Genomic DNA, 27,085 nt, shown 5'->3' with positions numbered 1-27,085 from the left:
TGCAATGCAGAAAGGCTCTTAGGAGCTCCCTGTGAGAGCAGCTGATGCTCTCAGGCTGTTTCTACAGAGACAGGCTGGGCCAGGTCTCTTAATTCTCCAACAGGAAGGTAAATCTCCAAAGAAATTAAAAGATTTGCTTCAGGTTTATACCTCTGATCACTAAAAGCTGGTGAAAGAAGTCTTCCGGGACATTATAAAAGGGTTTCTGAGTGTTGTTACTTTGTCAGCCAGCTCCCCCCTCTCTCTGTACTTTGTGTTCACAGAAACTCACCTGCAGCAAACTCATCCCCATCTGCAGGACTCACGGAGAATTAAAGACTCACACCTGGCATATTCCCCGGCTGAACGCACAGGCGGTGTCCCCAGCAGTGCTCTGGCTGTGCCCAAGGTGTGCCACCAGCATGGGGCTGCGGGCAAAGGGGGTGACAGAGGCACCAGAGATGGTCCCAGAGAAGCAGCCAGGGAAGCCATGGCCAGGATCTCCATTGCAGCAGAAGGGAAAGCAATACAGCTGCTCTCTGCCAGGATGATGTTTGAGGAGAACGGGGGTAAGGTTTCAACGTGCCACGCTGCCAGAGCAAGCAGAGGCAAATACCAAGTTCATGACAGTGGCAATAGGTGAACCAGGACCTTATTCCCTTCTTTTGAGCATCCCCTGCTCTTCCCCTTTTAAGGAAAACTAAAGGAAAAGGGAGAAGCCCCCTCTGAATTAAATGTGCAAGAAGGGAATTTGTATCTTGTTCCTCAAAACTGCTGGATCTTAGCTGTTCTAAGGTTAGAAGTCTCTCTCTCAGCTCTGCTGTCAAGCCTGATTATAGCTTAATCTCATTTTCAAATGCCAAGCCTTGAGGATTTAGAGATCTCCCTCCCTCCCGGCTCTCCATTGACCCAGTTTTCCAAAGCCTTGTGTTTCTGGAAGGGGGCATGTTGCCTGCCACGAGGCAGATGTCTGAGCAGAGCTGCCGAGCCAGCGCAGGCATCACGGCTGCTCTGGCTCTGACAGCGCACGTTAATGGGATAAATCCCGCAGAGACACACTTGTGTGACAAGCACAGCTCGCATGCTGTCTGCTCCTCTGTTCCCTGTCTCGGTTCCTCGTGCTAATGGGGACATTTCAGGCAAAGCAAAGGGCTGGAGCCCTGCTGTGCAGTCCGTGGGTGCTGACATCTCATCACTTGTCATCTTGAACAGCAGCTGAAGGGCTCCGTGTCTAGAACACCTCTACACCTTTAGTACAAGTATTGCCCCCCATGTCCCCTTCCCTTTCTCCTAAGCACCCAGCCAATGCTGCCAGCCCAAACAAGATTCTTAGGAAAAGACTAGCAACACTAGGACTGTAACTAGGAAGAAGGTTTGCACTGCTGGGAAACCCTCCAAAGAGCTCTCCAGCAGAGCGGCAGTGCTCAGCATTATCATCCCTATGTTACAGAACAAACAAACCTGCCAGGCTGCCTCATATATGCAACAGGTTTTAAGTTTCCATTTTTAAGGATGCTCTGTTTGACTCCACACAGCCTGTCACTGCAGCCAGCCAGCATCTCCCACTACCAATTTTTGTACCTAGTTAATGTGAGCAATGCTACGCAACATCAGCCCATTAGCAGCCTCCATCACGAAGCAGGGACAGAGCCATCACAACTGCTATGCTCTGCTGGCCCTCCTAATCACACCCAGCCATCAGATTGGAGAATCTCTTTGCTCATTTCCCTGTAAAATAGAGCCTTCCTTTTCAAATCCCATCTCCACATGACTGCTACGTTCTTGCCTCCTTAGACCTCCCTGGGGACATAGCACATGTCGGAATGCTGCTGGTTCCCCAGCAGACACCCTGGGAGATCTGGGGGGGAACACAAGCTCCCAGTTTCCTGTTGCCCTCAAGAGATTATCATGACTAAGCAGAACAAAACATCTTCCAGACACTTCATGTGTCAGGTCTTAGAAGATGCCCAAATAATCCCAGAGCCCAAAATCCAAGATCCAGACCTGAGCTTTAAGCATTATGTGGAGACAAGACAATTTCAAGCATTTAGGCTAAGCTGCCATGTAGACAAAGGCACCAAGAGACAGGAGCCTGATGACACACCCAACCAACTTCAATTCTTCCTTCCTCTGACCTAATGCAAATTGTCTGTGAAAACGTTCAAGGTACAGAGGTCCAGCTCTTCCTTGACCTCAATCATTTTCCCCACAATATAAATTAACTCATAATAGGACATTCTTAAGGTAAAACATGAAAATTAAAATGAATGAAAATTACGTTCACATTGCCATCAGAAAAGTGACACCGACTTGGAGAACTTACCTACACCTCTTACCCCAGGTGCTGTAATGAACAAAATTATAGCAATGATTTAGTTTTAAAAAGTGTAAGTGCTGGTGTGAGAATTTAAACAAAACTAGGTATTTCTAGCATCTTTGGAAGGGTGCATGGCACACTGTGCTGCTAACACAAGGCAAAGTACAAGGATACAGTTACCAAACAACGTCAGGACGATGAAGTAAATGGAGGAGAACATCCCCGAGCGGACACCACCCTGTGACTCTATCCCGTGGTACATCACTGCGTTCCAGTCTTCCCCCGTCAGGATCTGCACAGCGAAATTCAAGAGAAAAGAAGAAAGGGTGACTCAAAGGAGAGATGAAGCAGGTAAAGTCTGGGGGAGCTAGGCAGCTTGATGCGATCCCAGATGGGTCTCCAGGGGGAAAACAGATGAGCAGGTTAGTGTGGCAGACTGCAGTGCTGGGCATCAGCCTCCCAGCCCTGGATGGTCTCATGCCAGGCTGGACACAGTTTTCTCCTCTGCATGGGCTGAGAAGGAGAGAGGACCACTGGTGAGGGAGGACTGCTGCCCCATTCCTGCCCTCTCTTAGTGCCATACCTGCCGCCCACCTCTGACCGCAGGTTTTCTTGCGGGTAGAGGCATCAAAAGCCACATTCTAGCCCTTCACCACCAGCACAGTTTCTCCCCCCATCTCTATTTTTGAGTCACATGGAAATACCAGCTTCCAACAGCTCTGTGCACGACCTTTCCCACAGACCTAAGGAAATTCTGACCTCAAAGCCCAGTGCCCTGAGCGGGATCTCTGCCAGCGTCAGCTCCTTTCACTCACTCCATACACCAAGGGTTTGCTCAGCTCCCCCCAGGCCCACACACGATGTACACCCTGAGTGCCTGCGCAACAGGAGGAGAAACTCCTGTAACCCCTTTCCACTGATCCTCTGCTTCACAAGGCTGCCGGCAGCTTTGCTGCAGCTGGTGCATGGTGACCACAGCTCCAAACGCCAGGCACCGGGTGGCACAGCCACGGCGCCGTTTGCCAGGGAGCTCCACCACACCGGGTTCTTCCCCAGGTTTCCTGCTTGCCAAGGCCAGGAGGATGCTCAGCCACCCAGACAGCCACACACCACAAAAAAAACAAAAACAAAAACCAAAGTGGCAGCAGTAACCAGTGTGTATGAGTAAGGACAGATGAGGGTGGCTTGAAGGGGACCGTGATGCTCTGGCATCCCTGTACGGAGACAAGCACCACCGCAGCCTGGCTCTGCAGAGCTGTCCTGGCTGCAGGCTCTGGATACTGACCCGAGGCTAATTAGCAAACACATGAATAATAGAAAAACTAATCAGAGTAAGTGAAAACACCTAAGACTCAAATAAGCCTTGTCATGCTAGGTGCTAATTTTTCACCAGTCTGAATCGCCTGCCGCTCCCATTCCTCACCAGTGACTGTAACACAGCAGCATTTTGGGTGGAAAGCACTTCATCTGCCTGCCATGGCAGAGTCAAACAATAGCTACTTTTAGTACATTAAAACATGCCCACTGGGATGTGAAGCTCAAATTCCTAAATAGGAACTTGTCTTTGTGTTTAGTAGAAGAAAAATAAAAAAAGCCACAAAAAAGAGCCCAAAGCATGATGCGTGTTGTAGTAATCAAGTCCCATGTGCATACGGTATGCTCAAAATGATTGCAAATTCCAAACTAGTCGTCCGCGGCTGATAGAAAATTTCTTGCTGCAGGCTTGGTGCTGATGAGAGCGGTAGGCTAAGAACAAGAACAGACACAGGGACACACAGCACATACACAATCTTGTTTCCTAAATGCAAAATCTGGTCTCAATTCAGAAACCAGAATTCAGAGCCCAAGCCTAACTCACAACGTTGGAGTTACTCTGGATTTACACCAGAGAATATGAACCAGGGCACAGGGCTTTGAACTCTGGCACTTAATTATGCAAAACACGGTTCACAAACTTGTATTCACATAATTTCCATGAATTTACAACTGCTCCTGCTTTAAGGGAACAGCCATGAAGTGATTTGATCCCACAAACATTTGTGGAAAGGGAAACCGGTGGGAATGCTTCTATTCGCTGCAGAAGACCAGGAGCTGCAGGTATCACAAATTAAAGGCTGCACATAAAAAAGTCCAGCAGGGTCAGGTCTGTGTTCGAAAATCCAACTGCATTATTTTGGAAGTGGAATGAAAACTTCAAGGGGAAAAAAAATATGTTTTATGGAACTTTTGCAGAGAGATGGGTAATGTAAACTAACCAGCCTGCCTGGGCAGAGCTGACGACGAACATTTTGTCCAGTGTGTCTTGGCATTTAATACCCAGGCTTGGCTGAGGAGCCACCAGGTGATGGAATAAAAACAGATGTTGAGATGCGGTGAATCTTAATGAACTAATGATGACATTAACGGTGGGAGACACTCTGCTGCAGAGGAAGTACGGCACCGTTTCAAAGGACTGTCCTGGAAGTGAGTTGCTTTCCTGAAGAAGGGCCTGAGCAAATGCAAAAATCACATCAGCTCAGTGTCATGTCTCGCAGGCAGGTCAGCAGGGGCAGCCAGGGCACTGGGACATCAAACCAAAGCCAGCTCTGCTTCCCAAGCCTCAGCAGGGCACCCATCAGCAGAGCTGAGGTTCAGTCCCATCCTGCCACCGCCACTCCAGCAGCCACCAGTGCTGTGCTCCTTAGTGCTTAGCTGGCAGTGCGCAAGGATTTACCTGGCAGCTCTCGGGGAGCAGAACATGTAGAATTAACACAGGTCTTTCTGCTTTATGGTCTCTGCGCTTATGGATGTTGTACATGCTTCCAGCTCTATGATTGCTGGAATAGGAGGATGCAACTAGTTATTTTTCACGTGTATATAGGCATATATGAATATATACATATAATTTGTGTTTGTATTTTGTATATACACAGCTTGACATTCAGCTTACAAAGACTTTCATGGGAGTCAGGAGCTGGAGAAAAACGTGCAGCGCTCGTCAAAGGGAATTTAGGGGGAGCGGGGCTCAGCTGCACCCAACGCTGAGCTCAGCCAGGTGGGCAAAAGAGGTCCTGGGAGTCGCGTGGCTGAGGATCGTGACCCAGCCAGGTTTATTCGAATAAAATAGGCTAAGGGAGGCTGCAGAAGATTTTGTTTAAGACTGCTTCTTAAAAAAAAAAAATCTCCAAAGGGGTTAGGGATGGACAGGGTGTATCTGGCTTTATTATGTTTGTTCCATACATCGAATGTATTCAGTGAAAGATGCTACTCTGCTCATTACAGCAGCAACAGAACAAGCCTGCCTGGTTGCCTGAGCTGATGGAAGGCAAGGTTAGAAGAAAATCCAGAGCCCATGTGATGAAGAAACATTGCCATGGTATTTGTGATTCAGGGGAGCAGGGGGGATGGACTGGGAGCAGAGGTTATCAAAATGCCTCTGTGAAGCTACACTGACTTAACTCAACGCTGATGGTTTTTGCTTGTTTTAATTCGTAGCTCTGACATTCTAGACAAGTGTCATAAAAGCAACAGTGCTTTCCTTCATCCCACAGCCACTACATTACATTTATCTCAGAAACAGAAAGGAAATATTTCAGCTAAGTATTTCTCAAGAGGCAGCTATAGTCCCAAAGCAAAATAACATCAAAATTCCCAGATGCTCATATCCGGAGCCTGACTTGTGTTCAGTTCTGGCTCTGTGGCGATACCTTTACGTTTCTTTAAGCCTTTTCTTTGATGTGTACTAAAACACTATGCAAATATTAATCTACCATGATTTCCAATATCCTGCGAGGTAAGTACTACCAAACCTGCTTCACATCTGGAGAGAAGCAATACCCATGTGAAGCTGCTTATGCAGAGGTCACAGGACACATTTTCTTTTAGACTCTTTTTCTGTTTTAATGCAAAAAAATGACACTAACCCTTTTTTCCCCTCTTCCCCTCCCTTTTGGGGCATGACACTGAAATACGTAAGTTACTCACTGAGAGCTACAAATGTTCGGTTCTGGGGTCAAGCCTCGGCTCAAGCCCACATCAACAATTTGTGCCGGGCAGTTTTCCATGGACCCGTGAGTGTTACCCACACACGAAGCAGGGTGCAGCATCCCCAGCTCTCTACCGAAACACTTGAAATAACTGTTTTTTAAAAAGGCATGCAGAGAACAGCTGCAAAATTAGCCTCTTAAATCCATGAGCATTGCATCTGCCAGAACTGTGACATCTCCCTGCCATCACACCAACTTGCCCGAGGCTGATGCCTCTTTCTGTGCTCTCCCATTGATTGTCATTCTTATCCAGCATTATCTTATCTCGAGCTATTACCGTGCAAAAATGCTACATTATTTCCTTACTGCCTAGAGCTAGCTCAAGCCTCTCTTGAGCTTTATGTAAATTGTGGCAACCACAGGAGAAAGTGAAACAGGTCAACCACTCCCTCGCTGGTCTAGGATTTCCGAAAGGACGATTCACCCAGCCGGGCACATGCGAGTGCTGCCCCTGTAGCCGTGGACAGGGGTCTTGGGGGGGAAAAGTGTGGGCATGCACAGACTGTCAGCTCCAAACAGAAATGTCTATTTTTATCAATATTCTTTTCCTAGCAAAAAGCATTTTGTTCTAGTTTTCCATTTTTTTTTTTTTTTTTAAATTAATAATTTGATTTTTAACATGTATCAATTGGCCACTGTAGCAAAATACATGAGAACGACCAGCTTCCCCTTTCCTAAACTCCATAGATTTGGGGGGGACCTCTGCACCCCCCCATAAGCAGAAAGAGATACTCAGAAACTTAATTTCTAATGCTTACCCAGGGCAAGGTTTGGCTTTACCTGGAATACTGTGAGGATGGCAGCAGGGAAGGTATCGAAATTAGTGGTTGGTGTTTCATCTTGGAAATTGAATCTAGAAAGGGGGGGGAAAAAAAAGAGCAGTAAGGGGCAAGCAACTCTCACACAGCCTCATAATACCCTCTAACACAAGGCAGAGAGCAACATTTGTTCCACCTGGCAATAACACCCCAGGCAACCACAGCAGGGAACACAGCGTCTCGGAGAAGATGCTTAACAGAACTATTATCAGAAACTCAATTTTATTCCTGCAGAAAATTCTTTGAAATTCATTTTCACAATTAAAATGAACAATCAAAATCTGAAACGATTTTGCAGAACAAAACATTCCAAAAAGTTTCTGTCCTCAAGTGTACAAGTCAAAATCGAAATTGCTCTCTTAGCAGATCATTTCATTTTAATATTTTAAAGATAAAATAGGGTTTGATTGGGGGGAAAAAAAACAACAACAAAACAAACCCCATATTGTTTCACCTCAAAATTTATGCTGGAGTTTGAACAGTAATATTCTGGTATTTCTTACTGCAAAATTCATCACAACTGGCATTTCTAATAAGAAAAATCAGATTCAACAAAGCTGTTTTCCAGCAGAAAAGGTTTCCAAGTGAATAAATGCACTGTGACGTGCCTTTCCCCCAACAGCAGGGAAAGTGCTGCCTCCCCCAGCCCAGTTTCAGATCTGTGGGTGTACATGGGGACCACGGCAGGACACAGCAGCTTTGAGCAAGGGTAACCAGAAAGAATTCAGCTCCAGGTAAAACATCAGAACAAGAAGTATTTTCATACACACTGAGAGCACTTAGCAGCCCAGAAAGACTGGCATCTGCACCCACGATGTGAACCCCTCAAACCCTGCAGCCTCTTTCCCTGCTACATATTCCAGGCAATTGCTTTTGGATTGCCCCTGAAAGGACAATAATTAATTAGACTTACTGTCCTCCAAAGAGCTGCATCCCCAGCAAAGCAAACACCACAATGAACAGGAACAGCAGGAAGAGCAAACTGATGATGGACTTCATGGAGTTCAGCAAGGAGACCACCAGATTCCTCAGGGAATTCCAGTACCTGCATTGGAGATCAGAGCAGCCAAGAGATAACATGAGTGGGAGAAAAGCCTTTGACAAAACACTAAAATGATCTATTTCCTTATTATAAAAAAAGAAGAGAATAGTAAGGGGCGTCAGCTTTTTTAATGTCCCCTCTACGGTTGGGAAATACAGCTCACAGAGTGACAGAGGCTCTTGCAGCATCGCAAGGGCAGAGACGGGCACCTTGGTATACGTGCACCCATACAGAGTAGTCATCTGCAGGGAAAGCATCAGTTTAGTTCCTCAGTAACCCCTTTCCTGGTATAGATTTTGACCTTTCTGCATCTTCTCATGCAGCACAGCAGTCAGCAGGTGTGTCAAAACCAGGGATGTAGCCATATCAACAAGGTGAGACTTAACGTAGGGACAGTGAATCTCCCTTCGTAAGACACGGATCAGGAATAAACAGCTCATTTCCACCAGCACGTCCCCGCGGCATGTCCTTCCCACTTACTGAATGCCAGCCCCCACAAGTGCACTGAAACTCCCACGTGTTTAAACATTTCTGTACACGTTTAACACCCACAATCGTGCACAGCGATGCCTTCAGTGTGGGGCAATTCAGCCACACAGTTTAAGCATCCAGGATTAAGCAACTGCCTCGGAGAATGGAAACAAATCCAGGACATGAAGTCTGACACGGCAAGAGGGAACGGCTCAACCATAATCCTGACTGACACATCCAAGCCGCATCTGGCCAGACACTGAAGTTACTTTGCTTCTATGTCCCACGTCCCCCCGAGACGGCTCCTGGCACATTCGCAGGCAGGCACGTCAAGTGACGGCATGCCGGGGAGGGTGCTCAGGAACAGCTCTCTTCCCTGGCTTTATTGCCCTGCTGAGAACAGGCAGGGAGCATTTATATTAGGAAAACTAATGAATCAGAAAATGCAGAAAGAGCTATCAAGCAGAGGAGCTCTTTGACAATCTCCTTTTGGACAGACAGGCATGCAGAACTGTGGCGCTGGAGCAGGCAGTAGGAAACGAGTGATTTAGAGCCATTTCACATGTCCTCTGTTAAAAGTTTTGGGTCTGAGACCATGGGGGAAATCTTTCTCTCTTTTTCTCCACCGGCTTCTCTTGTTTCCACCACCCCACACCAGGAGCTGCCATCCAGAGGTCACGCTCCACAGCGGAAAGCTCTACCGTCCTGCCCTGCCTGTCCTCCGGCTGCAGGGACAGAGCCATGCACCCAGCTCCTTCCCGCAGTGCAGCTGTGGGTATCCAGCAGGAGGAAGCCCATGGATTTTTCTGATCTGCTGATGGGGAGAAAAACTCAGAGCTTGAGTCAGAAGAGCAGAAGCGCCATTTCTTCTATTTTCTTTATCTTCACATTCCTCCTCTTTCTCCCCCCAGGTGTAGCTGGGAGGACTGAAGTGCCTTGTGCTTCCCTGTGCTGAGGATGATACAGGCACGTCCATCCCAGGAGAAGCAGGATCATGCACTCCCATTGCACCCATTCCAAGAAAAGTTACATCCACAATACAGCAACAGAGGTTTCAGAGGAAACTTGGCTTCAGGTCTCTTGGGAGAAAACCTTCAACTGAAAAAGCTGCAAGCAAACCTACTCAGGGTCCGTGCCGAAGCCAAAAGGGGTGAGCTGCGACCCTTGCAGGAGGAGGGAGGCTTTGCTGGTCGCACTGCTCCCCCCTGCTCGACACAAAGGCTTCAGGCAAAATCTGCCACAAGCAAAGGGTTCGTTCGCACCTCATGGTTAACACCACCTGACACAGATATGGATGGAGGTTCTGTCTTGTCCTGGAATAGCTCAGCACCAAACCCTGCCTGCCTGCAGATCACCAGGATTTAATGAGGAGCTGCATTTCTACAAATGCCAGTCCCCATTCAGTTCTGTCATGACAGAGTGGAACACATCAAGCTGTTTTCTCCTTGTCCCCCTAGTTGAATTTTAACCCCTCCTAGGCTGTGTCCCCTCCTAGTACATCCTGCCGTCACCTTTCAGGCCAGCTGTAATTTAACTCTTTAACTATTTCAATTCTCTGCAGTCACACTGAGTGGGGACATACGAATCAAAAGGTCTAATATCGATTATTCAAAGCGAGTGGACTGCAGCTGGCTTTGATAGACACAGAGGCAAAAAAGAAGAACAGGGCAGGGAGTTTCAGAGAAAAATGGCTGTGAAAGAGATGGAAAAAGGGAAAAGGACCTACTGAGGGTCAGGATGTTTCCACTGCAAAGACTGTAATGAGAGTGGGCGGGCAGCAATCAGTGCCTGGTGCCATCGCTTTTGCTGGCTCCCCATGAGTTTGCTCAGACTGGGGTGTGCAGCTCAGGCACTGGGGTAATGTGGGACATGGCTGAGGTGTCCCCGGCTTCTGTTATGTGAAAAATCCACACCATTAGGTCAAGGGAACTTCAGCACCAGTGGGGTGAGAATTTCACTCTCTGTCCTGAGCTGGGGGGAGAGCACTCAGCTTGCTCCGCGATGTGCTTTAAGTTAAATCTCAGGCTTCATCCCTTTATTACAGTGGCTAAAATCCTAAAGAGTCAAAACTCACAGAAAGATCAAAAATGTCCAGAATTTTTTTAAAAGTACAACACACAGGTATACTAAATTTTTAAACGCACAAATAAATGACTATCAGTAGCTCTGGATGAAATTAAATGCTGACAATTAATCGCTATGAATTTGCTACAAAACCTGGAGTCATCACACACAAACCTTGGATCTGCACAACAACTAGCAGATACCAATCAGCAAACCCTACAGAGCTAAACTGTGGGTTTAACCAGCTGCAAAAGCACCTGGTTACTTCGAAAGACTGTTTTGCTCAAATATGTGCTCAATCCTGTGCTTTGTCTGTTTGAGGTGATTGGGTTGTTGATTTGGGGTTTTTTTTGAGGGAAGTACTATTCCTCCTTTTGTCACTACAAGCCAAAAACAAGTAAAAGTGTGATGGAAAGAGGAGAGATCTAAGGAGATAATGGTGTAAAATGGTGTAAAAATTAAATTTTAAAAAGTGGAAAACAACAGCAGGAGCACCTAAATGTGTCATCAATTTCCACACCACAATTTTGAAACCCTGAAGAAAATTGCTCTAGATAGATTTATAAACTGCATAGTCGCTGTCTGCTAATGCCAGCACACATTAACGCAATGCATGAGCATGAAAACAACTGAAAAGCTTTGCAACTCAACTCTCCTGCAAATTCAGCCTCACAGGCTCAAGCCTGAAAACCTCAGACATTCCCAAACCAGACACAAGCAGCAGCAACAGACTTTGTGTTTGTGTCAACACAGCGGTTCAGGCACTAGGATTTAATATCTAGCAATAACCAGGGTAGCTCAGTTCTCCAGTTCCTAAATACTTAAGGAACTATCACCAGCTCAGCAGCAGACAAGGACAGTGAGCAGTTGATGTGGCTCAGAAAGTAAATAAGAAACTTTTTTCTCTTACCACAAGAAATAAAGGATCACCTCGCGAGGTTTTTGTTTTAAGCAAGCTTATAAACAAAGAGAAGGGTGATGGTGGCATGCATCCCATCACTACACTGTGGAGCCCCCCGCCCAAGGGTACCTGTACCTGAGGCTGGGATTAGAAGTCCTTCTGGATGCAAATACAGACTCAGGAACTCCTTAAACTGCCAGGAACCCCAATTGCCCAGCTGAGGAAAGGGCAATTCTGCATCTGCAGTTCTCTTCTGCTCCTGCCCCCACTCCCAATTAGGGCCAGTGCAGACATAGGATGTTAGGACAGGCGAGATCTTTGTGCCAGCTAATACAGAGGTTTTAGGGGTTGTTTTTTCAGGTTTTAGATGTTTTTTTTGGGGTTTGTTTTTTTTTTACAAGTGGAAAGCAGTACTACTTGCTGTGGGGCTGCTGATACGGAATTCAAACGATGCTACAAGTACAATGTAAGCAGAAAAGGTAGCTGGACTTACTTTGTTACTTTGAAAATCCTCAGCAGTCGAAGCGCTCTCAGTACGCTGATGCCAAATGAGGTACCCGGTTTCACTGCAGCCCAAATAACTTCAAATATACTTCCCACGATGACCTGCAAAAAAAATCCATTTTACATAAGGCAAAACTTCTGCTTAGGTCTTTGTAGTGCTTCTAGAGGGGCTGAGGGCAGAACAACAATCAGAGCTTGTGCTGTGTTGGTTTGCTTATGGAGGGAGGCTTCAGCAAAACCACAAATTAGCCAACAGCACTACAAAATCTTGTTCCAGCTTTCCACAGTCCAGCCTAAAAAAGGGCAATACCTGGAAGTGGGGCAGACACGTGGGAGAGCACAGACAGGAATTTGTTACTTTCTTCTCTAGCAAGCAAACTGCCTTAAAACCACCTTTTTTTGAAAGGCATCATACATACTTTATTATTTTTTTTTAACTGTAAATGCCAACACTTCACTTTCCCACCCCATGCAGTCTGTCTGCAAAGACTGCAGAGATGCAGGGGTACACTGCCCCATCCGCCCCTTCCCATGAGAAGCCCCAAAAGCCTTCACCCAAAAGCCCTGCAAAACAGCAAAGCATTAGCTCTGGGCACCACCTACCAGAAACTGGCAACTGAGAGTCTTTAGGAGAGCAATTAAGGTAATAGCTATTAAGACACCCTGCAAAGCCTCTAGCATACACATCCAATTGCCTGTCAGGCCCTGAGCCTCAGGTTATTGAAAAAATTGTCCCCAGTCAAGGTGTTTTTTTAAAGTTTTGTTTTGTCTGCTTTTTTTTTTTAAGGTTGGCACAGAACTAACCTCAAGGGATAAAGAACTCTTCTCCAAAATCCTTTATTATAAAAAGGACACAATAATAATGGGTTAAGCACAATTGGAAAAGGGCAATTATACCTATACAGTTAATAAGAGAAGACAGGCATTTTGCTGCCAATTGCTGTTATTACTTGCATTAAAGCAGCACTGAAGAGCTCCCATTGACCCTGGTCCCCAGTTGTGCAAAGCACACCATAAACACATCATCACTGGACACCCAGCAAGCAGCTGGTTGGTGTTGGAGAGGGAGCGGTAGTGGGAGGCCAGGGCTGGCAGAGCTGTGTCTGAGTACCTGGGCAGTGCAAGAAGACTCACCAGCTTGGAAACCCTTTTCCCAAGCAGAAACCTGGCTGTTTTTTCAAAGGGTCGGCATTGCTTGCAGCTGCTCTGCAAGAAATGCCATACCCTGAGCTTCAAGAAAGTGTAGCGGCAAAGGGACATACACAACAGTTGTTCATCTGGTTTCTCCTATCAGAAAAAGAAGGAACTAAAACATCTCTCCCACAGTCTATCACTCTTGGGGATCCCTCATGAATCAGCAAAAACTTTTCCTTAGCCCCTCCACATGTTACGCTGATAATTAATTTTCCTGGCATCTCAGCATGGCCTCCTGGGAGCTCGTTTCACATGAGACCCCACAGACTGTTACTCCCAAGACTGATGTTTCTCCGGTTTGTTGTTTCCGCTTTTTGCATTTGAACGGTTTCATCTTGATGGTTTGTCAAACTAAACTGACTACAGATCTGTGTGATGTTCCAGCGGGGGTGAAGCAGCTGAATTAATTCTGGGGGCTGGAAGGTGGGTGAGGAGGAAGAAAAATAGATAGAAGTGGGATCCCTGTGGATTCTCTATAGGAGGAGGAATTAGAAACAGCTTTCCTGCCTGGGAAACCCTCGGCAAAGCTTATTGCCAGTGCCACACTTGCCACAGCATGCCACAAAGCAGGGAGAGCCGGTAGGTTTACCTCCTGCTTAGTGCGAGCTCCTAAATGACCTGTCCCTGACCATCAGGTACAAGCTCTTCTGTTGTGGAAGGAGCATCTTGGATATAAGGATCCAGGGAAATTGGCAGCTGGCATGGGGCCAAGCTGGCTGGAGCTGGGAGCCTACCTAAGCCATTGGTGAAGGACATCGATCCAGGATCTGTCACCAGACAATGCAAACAAGGCAACGATCCCCTTCAATGACCAACCGGGCGATATTGCCTGGCCACCTGATGTCTTCGACTCGGCTCACAGAAGCTGGGTCTTTGGGCATGTGCTGAACTCCATGGGAGCCGGGTATCAGCCCCATTGCATCCTGCAGGCACACTCTCCCTTCCAGCCTCCGTGGCACATCTTGCCAGTGCCGTTAAACCTTGCCATGGGTGGGCTGCCTTCAGCTGAGAGAGCCTCTCTGCCCCTCGGATGAGGTGCCAGCTCTGGATGCGCAGCCATCCCGCTAGCTTACGTTGTCTGTGTTATTGGTGCCCTGGTTTCCTCTCATGGCACTTGACATCTGTGCATTGCCCTTGGGGCTACGCAGCCAGGAAGAGTGGCACAAGCCATTTCGATGCCCTGAGCTACCAGCAGCTGCCGTGGGCACCCCAGAGAGGAGAGCCCCACACTGGGTGCAGCCTGGTGCAACACCTCAGTCTGCTGGACACAGGTGATTCTTGGGCTGGATGGTTTGAGCTCAAAGTCTGTTTAACTCTGAGTTTTCCTGCTGATGCTGCCGAAATGAGAAGTTGGCTTTTCCTATAGTCTTGGATTTAGGAGTGGTAAGAATACCTCCTCCCGCCTAGCAGGACAGAGCTGAAGCAGGGAATTTTGCTCTGTGGGGGAATCACTCTTGGCATTTTGTCAGGTAAAGACTAGAAACCACCAACTAAATTTTGAAGACCTGGATGACACATGTAATGACCTGAGCCATTTTCCTCATGGCTGTACCCTAAGCTTCATATCTGGTTTGTTAAAGGAACCTTACAGACCGAGTCCCACTCTAGGAAGCGCTGCTCAGCCCACACTAAAGGTAAGAGAAGCCAAATTAAGCTCTCCAGGAGCAGTTCGCAGCCTAATAGCTTTTAATGAGTAAATAAACATCTGTATGCAACATTCTTCGTTAGACAAGTCAAAAAGCAGCCCCACCATTCACAGTTCTAGCACCAAGGGGACAGCCTGTACTTCTGCAATAAAGGGATGCGAGTTATTGCCTTTTTGTCACCTAACCGCATGTTTAGGCTTCAGCTTCTGGGCACTCATGTCTGAAAACTGCAGTATCTTGAGGGAAAGGCCGTTAAATGGATGATAAGGAAGATGATCAATAAGATGTGTGGGGGTTTTGTCTTTCAATCACCTCATTTAAATGGGAGAGAGAATCTCGCAGCAATCAGAGCGTTTACTGGTGCTGATGCTGCGAACACCCCAGGAAACGAAATCCCCAGCTGTCACATTTCTTCAAAAAGGATGATAACTAGGGGAAGCTTAACGTGTTTCACTGCAGCTAATTTATACTATGACTACAGTCCCCACAGAAGATGCACTTAGAGCACCATTTCCCATGGATTCCCACATTCCCATTTAAACATCCAACCCCAGTGACCAATGGGAGAGCCACACACTTCATCCCCACAGCCGAAGGCTACTCACCCCAAAGTCAAAGCAGTTGAATGAAGAGTGGAAGTAATTTCTTGGCCCCAGCCCATACATCTTCAAAGACATCTCGGTAAGGAACAGACCCAGAAAAACAAACTCTGCGAAATCTGGAAACAGGAAAAGAGATTAAATTAGTCTACAAGACCTTGCTAGGCAGATCTCTTCATGTGGGGAACAATGGTAATTTTTCACAACACAGACTGCCTCCTGCCAGAAGAAAATCCCTTTGCAATAGCAAACAAGACCCTGAGGACAGTTTGACATAATTATTTCTATATGCATATGAGCTGTATTCAGCCTTCAAGAACTGCGAAGGCAATGTTTCATGTGTACTGTGGGAAGGTGCCATGAGCATTAAATAATAGTCTCATCATCTTTGTAAAGGAATTTCAAAAGAAAGCTCTGTATCTAACACTTCTAAAGGTCTAATTTAATTGCACAGATAATATTTTGCAAAAGTATGTTTGGGACTTCTGTACCTAAACATGATGGGCACTTTTGGGAGCGGGGTATAAGCTTTTGTAACACCCTCTCATGATAAAAATACCTTCATACCCAACAGAACTGCTGCCTCTGAGAGCTCACATCCAAAGGTGTTGTGTCTACTGTTAGCACATAGACCCATTTATTTTTATTATGCCTGTATAACCATATAATTATGGAAGAGCAGGTTCTGTTTCCTTCAGCTTTATATATCATAAGCAAAAAGGCTGTGAAGCTTTTGATGGGAAATTTATCACTTATGATGAAACAAAGGGCAGAAAGAACATAGCCAGAGACTTCAATTTCCAGATAAAGTTTTCAAGACTTGGAGCTACAGAAAACACTGCCTTTGGCATTTTAAGTCATGTAAGTTTAGGTCTGGACACCAATAAGCAACAGCAACAGTGAAGCGTCAAAAAAGAAACAAGGAAAGGGCAAACCCCCTCTACACTACCGAAATAAACGTAACAGCATAAGGCACACCTCTCCCTTTAGAGAAAAGATGAGGAAAAGAATCAAACTTCAAAGAGCAGAGATTAATCACGTTGCTTAGCACAGTACAGGAGGTTCTCAGATGCTGCAGCGGTGCTGACGCTACAAGAAAGTTGTCTTCTGTAATTGCAGTTTTATGATTCCAGGAATGATAAAGACAAGCTGATGCCAAATTTTTCTCCAAGGTGCACATGGACAGACAAGGGCCAACGGATACAAGTTGCCACAAGGAAAATTTCAGTTAGAGGATGTTGAATCCCAGGTGCTTTGTACACCTCCTGCAATAGGTGGCTTCAGCCAGTGGATGTAGAGAAAGGAAGGGAAGGAGGGTCCTTGCAAACTTTTTTTTGCTCCATTCAGTGCCTTGCACATTCACGTTGAGTAAGCATGGTTGGCCCAGGTCAAGCAGTGTTGCTGCTCGCCTTTTAAAATTGCTGGAGGAAATATAGCTTCAATTATCAAAAAATAAAAAGGTGGTTACAATTTTAAATGAAAGACAGTAATGAAAAATTATGAGCGTGAAGTTAACTGAAATCCAGGAAGCATTAACTAGATGGGAAAGGTTTTATTACCACTTCAGTGAGGAGCCTACAAGGAACCCTCTGCCAACATTTGTAATAAGGGAGGAAATACCAGGAGGGGATTAATTGTACCATGTACCACTACTCTCCTTGAAAACAGGAGCAATGTCATTAAAGGAGATTATCAAGGGCAAAGTGTTCATATTTGAGGAATAAGGTGACAAAGTATGAGGTCTGCAGACTTCTCAGCCTTTTTCCTACCGAGAGGTAGGCTCCATCCTCTGGATCTCAGTGCTCAGGGGAAGGCATGGTCACATGAAGGAGCAGCGCATCTCCACATCCCTTTAAGCCTGGAACTTGCTGGGAGAAGCATGTTCATGCCAGCACCATGCTACAACTTTTCCCCCCTTTCCGACATCAGACGCAACAGCTCAGTGAGCAATAAGTGGGTTTCGACACAAGGGATCCCAAAGCAGGGAGTTACCCACAGTTATACTGGCAATCCATATGACTGTACGAGTACAGAGGGTGAGAGAAAGAACCTGAGGGAACCAATGTCAAGCATAAAATGAGATGGTTGACAAGTCCAATAATATAAAAATACAGAATTAAAAAAAAAAAAAAAACAACACAACAACAAACACATGTTCAGTGCTATTGAATTTCCTTGCACATAATTTAAAAGGCCGCAATTGTGAAGCAGTAAGAATGTAAAAATCCTTAATTATTAATAGCCAGCCCTGTAAGCTTCCAGGCCAGACCCTGAACTTCCATTCTGCACCCTATGTACTTCAGAAATGGTAAGAAACAGAAGGCAAAACTCCCCAGCAAAGCAGGCACATCTTCTGGTGCAAAAATGTTTGTGCTGTTGTTGCCACCCGTTTGGGTCATTAGCCTAGAGGGAAAGCTCACACCGGTGTCTGTGCTGGCAGCCGTCTCTCCCTCGCTGGGATGTTATCACTCCCATCTTTGCTTTTATGTGCAGCAGAGCTCAGCAAGGCGGATGGTGCTGATTGGAATGACTTCGGTGTAAAGTCTCCCTATCACTAGGATCAATATCAAACCAATGCTTTGAAACTGGTGGCTTTGCTTAAATCACTCAGCAGGCAAAACTTGAAGTTGTAGGTAGAGGCTGTAGATCAGACCTACAGAAAGCATCACGCAACCTCCACCTGCTTCACATCCTACTCTGGCAGGGAGGTTCTTGTCCCCTTGTCTGTCCACCAGACTCACCTCAAAGAGTTACATTGCAGGTACACCCCATATTCTTTCACAGAACAACAAAAATACTAGGTAGGTGGGGTTTACTGTAATTTGCACCAGCAGATCTCAGTACACTTTCCCAAGACAATTACCATCATTTCAAAAGAAGGAAATGGAGGAAAGAAACAAGATTCAGTGTTCAGTCACCCATCCAGCAAAACTATGAACAAATCCCAGGTATCAACAAGTGCAATGTTCCATTATAACCAGAATAATATAGGAGAAAAAAAAAAACTAGCTTTAAGTGAAATACAATCAAGAAATACTTAATTAAAAAAAAATAAAAATCAAACAAACAGAAAAAGTTAGAAACTTAGAACGTTCAAGAAACAACTTCCTCCTGCTGGTCTTGAAGAATCACCCAACCTATCCTTTCACAGCGAACAAATTCCATCTAGAGCAGAGTTCAAAACAGGCAGCAATAGCTGTATTTCAGCAGGTACCAGATGGTACTGTGAGGACAAGGGATGGAGGCAAGGAAAATACGGACATAGCAAACTCCTGGGGCAGAAGGAATTGACTCTGAATGAATCAGCTTCTGCAGCAGATGGATCAGAAACACAATTTCTTCTGACATGGCCCCACCTATATAATTGAAAATGCAATTTCACTGTTTGGACCTCCTGGTATTCAGACCCCATATGTAATTTAATCTGCCTTAAGCAGAAGCATTTTGTAATGTGATTTAAGGAAAAAAGTTTGATACAAATACTCTTATTTAATTTCAAATTTGTGCTATTGGCAAAGGCCATGCTAGCATCTTTTTTGCCCCATATGTTTGAATTAGATAGTTAGCAGCTCTTTTTTGTCAATCATTCATGGATTAAGTCCATTTCTGCTCCATCTCCAAGTCCAATGACATTAGGAGCAGGTGCCAAGCCTGACACTTTGGTTTCCTCTCCTCATCCTCCTTGCACATTAAACCAGCCAGGAGGAGAACCTCAGCAGAGTACAACTTGACAAAGCAGAAGTGAAACATTCAGCAGACATAAATAAATATGCTCATTTCAGAAAGCCTTTTCCTCGCAGTTGCAAGTGCTGCCTGTTTATATCCAGAGGGAGCCGGCTATCTACTTCAAAGGCAAACACAACATCATCAAAAAAGGTCTAATTGCACCAAACATATGGTTCAGTATCGCACAGCAGACAGGGAAGACATTCTCAGGCCATAATGGCTAAAATACTGTTTCCAAATATTGTATTTCTCAGAAAGGAGACATTCTCAGTCATGGTTTTAGACAGATATAAATTTAGGAGCAAGTTATGGATCACCGTAGTGTTAGGTGGAGAGAGCGCTGCTTCATGAAGGGCAGCCACAGGGGAAGGGAAACCCAATGAGCAGGCACCAGGTGAAAGCTTACTGATCTAGTCCTAAGACCTTCTCACCATGGTCCCTAAAGCCCACCCCACAGAGGCCAGATTGCTCTGGTTCCAGCCTTCTTCCACAATTTTAGCCAGAGGAAGAGGAGACCCCCACCACCACCACCTCTGCTGGCCTCCTGCATAGCACGGAGCACACAAACACATTCTGCCATTTCCACATCAGCCTTGCAAGTTCTGCTCAAACTGAAGCACATATTTCAAACGGACACAGTCCTTTGCAAATCCCTTAATTTCTCACCTCCGCCGTGGGCCCACCTTACAGATTTCATTGGTTTGCTGCCTTCAGTTGAAGGTGCATCTTTGCTGCTACTAGATCTCAGTGATGCTCTTCTAGGCTACAGTGGAATTGTCTTCTGACAGAGGTATCTTCTTTCGGAGAATACTGGCAACGGTGGAAATTAGCACAAACAAGTGACAGTCCTGGTTAGCAGCATGAAAAATATACATTTATAGGGAGCTGCAATTTATTTAACTGAAGGTCCATGCTTCAGTGAGCAGAACATGCCATGTGTCCAGGTGCCCTACCAGAAAACTCCTATTGCAGTTTGGCGCTGGAGTCCTTTCCATACGGGGAAGGAAAATCTCTGACCTAATTTGAGGATAATTAAAGGGGCATAAAGTATGTCCTGTTATTCATCACACCACAAGAATTCAAAGAATTTCTAATCAGCTCTTTCAGTAAGACTAAAGAAAACTCAAGCCCTTTTCTAGAGCTCCTACAGTTCCCTTTCTAAAGCAGTTGCAGCAATATGGAGAGTCAAGCAGAGAAAGCTAATCAGAATGAATCAAGAACAGAAAAGTTAAAAGACCAAGGAGAAAATAAATCAATGCAGACCCGTAGGCTTTTACCAATTGTTCTTTAAGCAAAATTAATTTGTAATATAATTAAACTTTTCCCCAGAGGGACAGGTATAATTGAATTAGAGGTGCCTGGGTAGAGTTCCAGGGTTTAGTGGATCCTCCCAAGACTTTACCACACTCCTTTCCTGCTGCTGCAGGTCACAAAACTCCTCATCAGTTCATTTCTAAGCACCTTCCATGAAACAACATAATTAGAATTGGCTATTTCTCTCTTGCTCTACATCAGACTAGCCAAGTCCTACCCCTCTGCAGCAAAGTTCACTCATCATGGATTAACTTAAAAGCCATTTTTAAACCTGTCACTCTTACAGTTAAAGGATTTTGCTAAGTATTTCCAGGAGCTGTTTAAAATCCCCTCGTTTTGTGATATCTTGTTCTGCCTATACCTAATGGATTTGTGCACAGACCTTGGGCGGAACAGGGCTTTCAAGGAGCACTCCTGGAGGGCTCAACCACAGCTGGGTTTGCTCACAAATGCATTTACTGCAGGGTTAACCAGGCTGGCTGCAGCTTAGTGCACACGGGAGAAACAGGCTCCAAGTCCAGTCTAACCATGATTGCAGTAACAAAACAACCAGTTAGTCCACGCAAAGTCCCATGTACCTTACGGGGTAAAATATGCCCTGCATTCAAGATTCAACTTTAGATTAGTAGGGAAAATGATGCTATGAAAACTATGGCATCCTTCAGGAAAGCAGGCAGAAACTTTAGGTCATTACCAATGCAAAGAGAGGTGTGAATACAATACTACCGCTCATCATCCTGAAAAGCTGGGAAGGTCTGAAGAGAATTTAATTTAAGAGGCTAAACTTGTGAGCCTTTCCAATGGACAATTCTCAAAAGCTTTTTGTTCTAAAATTGTATTAAAATAGGTTTCTCTCCAGAGTTTCCATTACACTATGCCGCAGGACAGACCAGAGATAATCCTTGCCAGAATGAACCCATGGCACCTCTGCTTCTTGTCTTGGAGAAAACTATCTTGGAAAAAAAACAAACAAAACCAACCCCAAACAAACAAAAATAAAAAAAAAAACAACAAACACAAGAGAAAGTTACCTAGAGTATCTTATAATTTCCATGACAACCATTCATTCTGCATCTCTGGTTTTTATTCTCTATATCACAGTGGCTAATTTTGTACTCCATTTAAAGACCCAATGCTTATGCCTACATGAGAACATCATGTGAATCCTCAGATACTCTGGTTTTGTCTGTCACCCATCTCTGTGTTGCACATTAATACTTACAGTGTTGTTTCTAGCAGTGCTTATCTGTAGCCACTATGATTTCTTCTAGTGAATCTAAGGAATAGGTTCACCTGGACAGGTGTTTCCTTGTTGACAAAGGACACTCAAGCCTTATGAGTAAATGGCAGCGCAACGATGCAAAGACATATCTAGGGCAGATGAGACACAGTACAGTACCTATGGCTGGGAGGATGCTGAGGATTTAACTCCTGAGAACACAGCTCCTTGGTGCTTTTCTGATTTATCCATTAAACATAAGTCAATGGGATCACTTGTTCTTAGCTAGGTTGTACCCTAGCACCAACAAATTAAAGTATGCCACCCGAGTGCTTCTGAAACTAATTCACAATACGGCATTAGAGACACACGCAGAGCTCCTGAAAGAAAGATCCATCCCAATCCCTGATCCCAGGCACAGCACAAATTCAACCTTCCCTAAGTTTTGTCTTCAGCTGAGGCAGGTTGGGAGCCTAATTTGTGGCTTCTCTCCTAGAAATGTTTCCCACCTTCAGGTGTCCTTTTAATCCTAATCAACAGAAACATCTCTTCCAGCTCTCATATGAACATTCAGTAGAAGCTGCTGGCTCATGGATTTCTTTATGTTCTCTTTGAAAAGTTACTGCATAAGGTGTTCCCGAAACTGGGTTTGTGAATCTGAGTCTTATTTTGAGTTTTTCTTTCTAGCCATTTAGTCCTAACTCAAGAGGAAGTCCTAAGCCTCGAACTTCTAATTACTCTGCCAACCTAGCTTATTATTTCCTCTATTAAATTTAGGAAATTAATAAAGTAAGACTGACTTCTCCATGTACTCAGTCTCTCTTTTCAGTCTAAATCTTGGAGGGGGAAAAAACCAACAAAAAACTCACAACCAAAAAAAACCCAGAGTTGAAAGAAGTTTCTTTCTTATGCATCACTTATTACACCTCCAGTTACCTGGTAGTATTAAATATTTCAACAAATATTAATAGGGAGTTCTTTGAAGTCAGAGCAGCTAGTATTCTTGACCTTTTAAGTCTACCAAAAAAAACGCCAAAAAACCACCACACCAACAAAAAGAAAACCCTTCAAAAGTTTGCTTTCTTATAATAAGGTAAGACCTGAGAATCTGGGGCCAGAAATATTTAAGTATCTAACTTACACAGAAATCAAGGAAAATTAGGTAGATAAGTATCTTTAAAGATCTAAGCCAAAATTATTAGGTTAGACTGTTTGAAATATTGAAGGGTTTATTCCTAGCCCTCTGTTCACTTGCTTCAGAAGTTTCATTTAAAAAATTTTGAACTAGCCACATCTGAACATCAGGTGCTAAACACGAGATTTGATCCTGGTCATTTTATAGAGTCAGAAGTAGCCAATGCAATGGCTCTATCTTCCAGAAACAAACTCTCCATCCCTTCCTTTCAGAAGGAAAAACTTGCAGTGTCCCATTTTCAGTGTCACCACATTCTGACTGTACCAATTTCTACAAGTTTTCCAGCTCTAGGAGTCATAACCTATCAACTTCATTAAACAAAGAAGCTCTGGCCCTCACCTTCCACTTTAAAAAAAAAACACAACAGGCTTCGTGAGCAAGTCTGAAACCTCAGTGTAACCCTGTGATGTGTAAAGGCTCCAGCTGCAGAAAGCTGTTTCTATTTATTATTCATCATAGGACAAAACAACATGCAATTAAAAAATAAAAATCAGACTTCAAAAGCACTTACAGGCTATCTGAAGCCTAAATGCATAGGTGATCACAGGAACCAAGCTAAAATAAAAGCTTTTGCAGAAACATAGTATTATCTTCTGAATGGTATTATTTTTATTACTATTGTACATATTTTTGCAGCAGGGCATCGTGACATCTATCCAATCTAATCACACACCATTAGTAAGGGAAGGCATGATTATCAAAAAAGACCTTCTGGAAAGTTGCAGTCTTTTAAAGAATATGACAATAATTGCTACAGCTGTAGTGAATTAGTGTGTAATTCCATAAGCACAGACAGACAGACAGCTGGTCCTCCCGGGTAGCACTGCCCATGCACATGTTGTTATCCCAGGGACATCAGAGCTTTAAGAATATCCACAGCAGAAATCACCCATTGTAATGGGTTTGTGTGGCAGGGCTTTGTTAGTGGGGGGCTACAGGGGTGGCTTCTGTGAGAAGCTGCTAGAAGCTTCCCCCATGTCCAACGGAGCCCAGGCCAGCTGGCTCCAAGAGGCACCCACCACTGGCCAAAGCTGAGCCCATCAGTGATGGTGGTAGCACCTTGGGGATAATGTATTTAAGAAGGGGAAAGGAAAATCTGTGCAACAATTGCAGCTGGAGGAAGGAGTGAGAATATGTGAGAGCAGCAGCTCTGCAGCCCCCCAGGGCAGGGCAGGAGGGGCTGTAGGCACCAGGACAGAGATTCCCCAGCAGCCCATGGTGCAGCCTACCATGAGGCAGGCTGTGCCCCCAGCCAGTGGAGCCCATCCCCACCGGAAGCCCCTGGAGGGTCCCACGCCAGGGCAGGGGATGCCCAGAGGAGGCTGTGACCCATGGGCAGCCGACGCTGGAGCAGCTCCTGGGAGGACCTGTGGTCTTATGGAGAAGAGCCCAGAATAGGGACCCTGCGGAGACCCCGGCTGGGGCAGGCTGGGCCTGGGATGCTGCACCCATTGGAGGGAACCAGGCTGGAGAACAGGAAGAGTGTGAGGAGGAAGGAGCAGCAGAGACAGCGTGTGATGAACTGACCCCAGCCCCGTTCCCCCTCTCACTGCACTGCTCGGAAGAAGGAGGCAGAGAAATCAGGAGTGAAGTTGAGCCCAGGAAAAAGGGAGGGGTGGGGGGAAGGTATTTTTAAGTTTTGATTTTAGTTCTCATTATCCTGCTCTGATTTGAATAGTAATAAATTAATTTCCCCAATTTGAGTCTGTTTTGCCTGTAACAGTAATTGCCGAGTGATCTCCCCCTGTCCTTATCTCAGCCCATGAGCTTTTCATTACATTTTCTCTCCCATCTATTTGAGGAGGAGAGCAATAGAGTGGCTTTGGTGCGCTCCTCACATTGAGTCAAGGTCAACCACAGCCATGGATGCAGATCAGCTGCAAAGTGGCATGAATTCTGCAGTTCTTTGGGCAGATGCTAATTAGACAGAGAAACCTGCCTTTACCCCCGTGGGGAGCCGTTCCCCCTCCTTCCATGAAGCCTGCTACAGAACAAATCCTGCCATGTTACAAGATTTAAATGTGGTTGAATCTGAAGTTTCAGATAACATTTAGGATAACATTCCCATCTCAAACCAGTATTACGTCCTGGAGGATTTTTTTCACAATTGTGTGACACAATTACACTTGAATTAGTAGAACCACTCATTATCTCCTCTCAGGGAGGCTTAGGAAGCCAAAAACCAGACCACATGGAGATGTGACTGCAGTGCTCAGCACGCTCAAAAATGCAAGACCTCATTAGGGGAGAGGTGGAGTCCCCAGTACTCACACAGCGCAGTGGTGAGCTTCTCCGGCTGGTCATAGTGCACCATCGCGACGCAGAGCGTGTTGAGGGCCACCACACACAGGACAATCCAGTAGAAGCTCTGAGCTTTCACCATGCGCCGAATGAAGAACCGGAACATTTTCTCTTTTCTCCTGAAGTAAGACGAGCTCTCATTCTTCCCACTCTTCAAACTGGCACGGGCAAAAGGAGACCCTGGGACAGAAAGAAGAGTCACCACACCACATCCTGGCAGGTGAAAGGCTGGAAGATGTTCCTGGGCACAGAGACCCTCTGCCAAGCGCCAGAAACACGGCTGAGCAGAAAGCTGGGCACATTGACTATGGGCTGAGCAAGGGCATCTTGCTTGCAATGACATCATGAGGAATGAAGGCTGGGATTTTAAAGACTTCATGAATGAATGTCCAGCTCCACCATCTAAAGAAACTGGGCTTTCAACCCTCTGGAGCAATCTTGGTTGTCTCAGTTTAACTCATAACTTTTGGGTTCCTGGTTGACTGGAAGGACAGAAAGTACCAGGCACAGTGGTGTTTCTGCTTGTGGTGTGGAGCACATCCCCTCAGAGCCGGGTAGCTGGCAACAGGAAAGCTGGTCCCTATTTCCCCTGCTCCAAGAACCAGGCAAAGACCCAGCCCTTAGGACTGAAAAGGGCAAAGTCTCCTTATTTTACTCTCTAACTTCATGTATTTCTACAGCAGAGGGCTCAACCTGCCTCCACGCATCGTACTTTGGGCACAGCTACTCATTTGTATCAATTCTGCCTATATCAGCTACATTTCAACTCTAGTCTGAAACCCTGGAAAAGAGTCAAATACTTTTAACCACAGGAAGCTGATGGGAGGAATGATTTCTAACGTAAGCTCTCCCCCTGTGGTAGCAGGCACGGTTCAGACGAATGATGAAAAGGCAATCTCCGGCCAGTGCGGAGGCAGGAGACATCAGCACACGTTAGTAATAAACACAGGCATCTGTTGGAGTTCTTCTGCAACAGCCGCAGACACTGTTGCAAGCATGGAAAATCGTGATTGTTGCAGGCTGTCCACTACCTGTTTCACGCTGTGCTGGCACCCCTCTGAAATGGCTAGCAAACTTGTTTCCAGATGGTTTGTGGCAAGATAATATGTTATTACCCTTCCCCGTTGTGGGACGGAGCCTCCCGGGGGGTAGGGCTGACCAGGACACACGCCGTCCTGTCTTGGAGCAAGCACCATGAGAGCAGATGACTTGCACGGGCTGTCGTTGGAGATGGCTGACTTAACATGAACAAAGTGTTCTGGCTGCAGCAGCCAAATTTTTGAGTGCGCTCACTTACATTTCAACACTTGGAAGGGGTGGGAATCTCACCCTGTTTCATCCTACAATAACATCAAACGCAGCACCCATAGAAAGGATGAAGCATCCAGATGTGACAGCAATGGGTTCTCCAAGCCTCACCGCCACACAAAAGCGTGCCGCACCATCTCCCCACCAGAAAGCAAGCTCTCTGCTCCATCTCACATTTCTGGCCATCCACCAATATGCCAAAGGCAGAGCTGGCCCTGGCCAGGCTTTGAACAAACTCCTTGCAGAAAACCTTGGTGTGCTGTTGTTCTGTTAATTTGATTATCCTTCCTTTGGCAGTGTAAAAAATAAATCAATAAAACCCTTAGTGTTCATCTCTTGCTTTAAGACAACAAAATGAACTACAGGTAAAGATGCAGGCTGCACCATACCATAACACTGTTGGCAGGTAAAGAGGTCTCAGATATTCAAGCCAGTCTATACCCTCAGGTTTGCATGGGAATA

General features: G+C 45.6%; 1 protein-coding gene across 1 annotated transcript in view; it reads right to left on the bottom strand.

The window, feature by feature from the left end:
* The window catches only part of CACNA1B (calcium voltage-gated channel subunit alpha1 B), a 306,849-nt gene that overhangs the window by 113,391 nt on the left and 166,373 nt on the right, over positions 1-27,085 (bottom strand). The window contains exons 12-17 of the mRNA XM_080403088.1: positions 25,286-25,495; positions 15,567-15,679; positions 12,111-12,223; positions 8,053-8,184; positions 7,102-7,174; positions 2,471-2,588 (exon numbers count right to left, since the gene is read on the bottom strand). Of these exons, the coding sequence (XP_080259214.1) occupies positions 2,471-2,588; positions 7,102-7,174; positions 8,053-8,184; positions 12,111-12,223; positions 15,567-15,679; positions 25,286-25,495 (759 nt within the window). The remainder of the gene's footprint in view (positions 1-2,470; positions 2,589-7,101; positions 7,175-8,052; positions 8,185-12,110; positions 12,224-15,566; positions 15,680-25,285; positions 25,496-27,085) is intronic.

This window comes from Falco punctatus (assembly GCF_963210335.1).
Source record: "Falco punctatus genome assembly, chromosome: 9".
In the NCBI taxonomy this organism is placed as follows: domain Eukaryota; kingdom Metazoa; phylum Chordata; class Aves; order Falconiformes; family Falconidae; genus Falco; species Falco punctatus.
The sequence above is the reverse complement of the archived record's forward strand: the minus strand, read 5'-3'. Positions and strand labels throughout refer to the sequence as shown.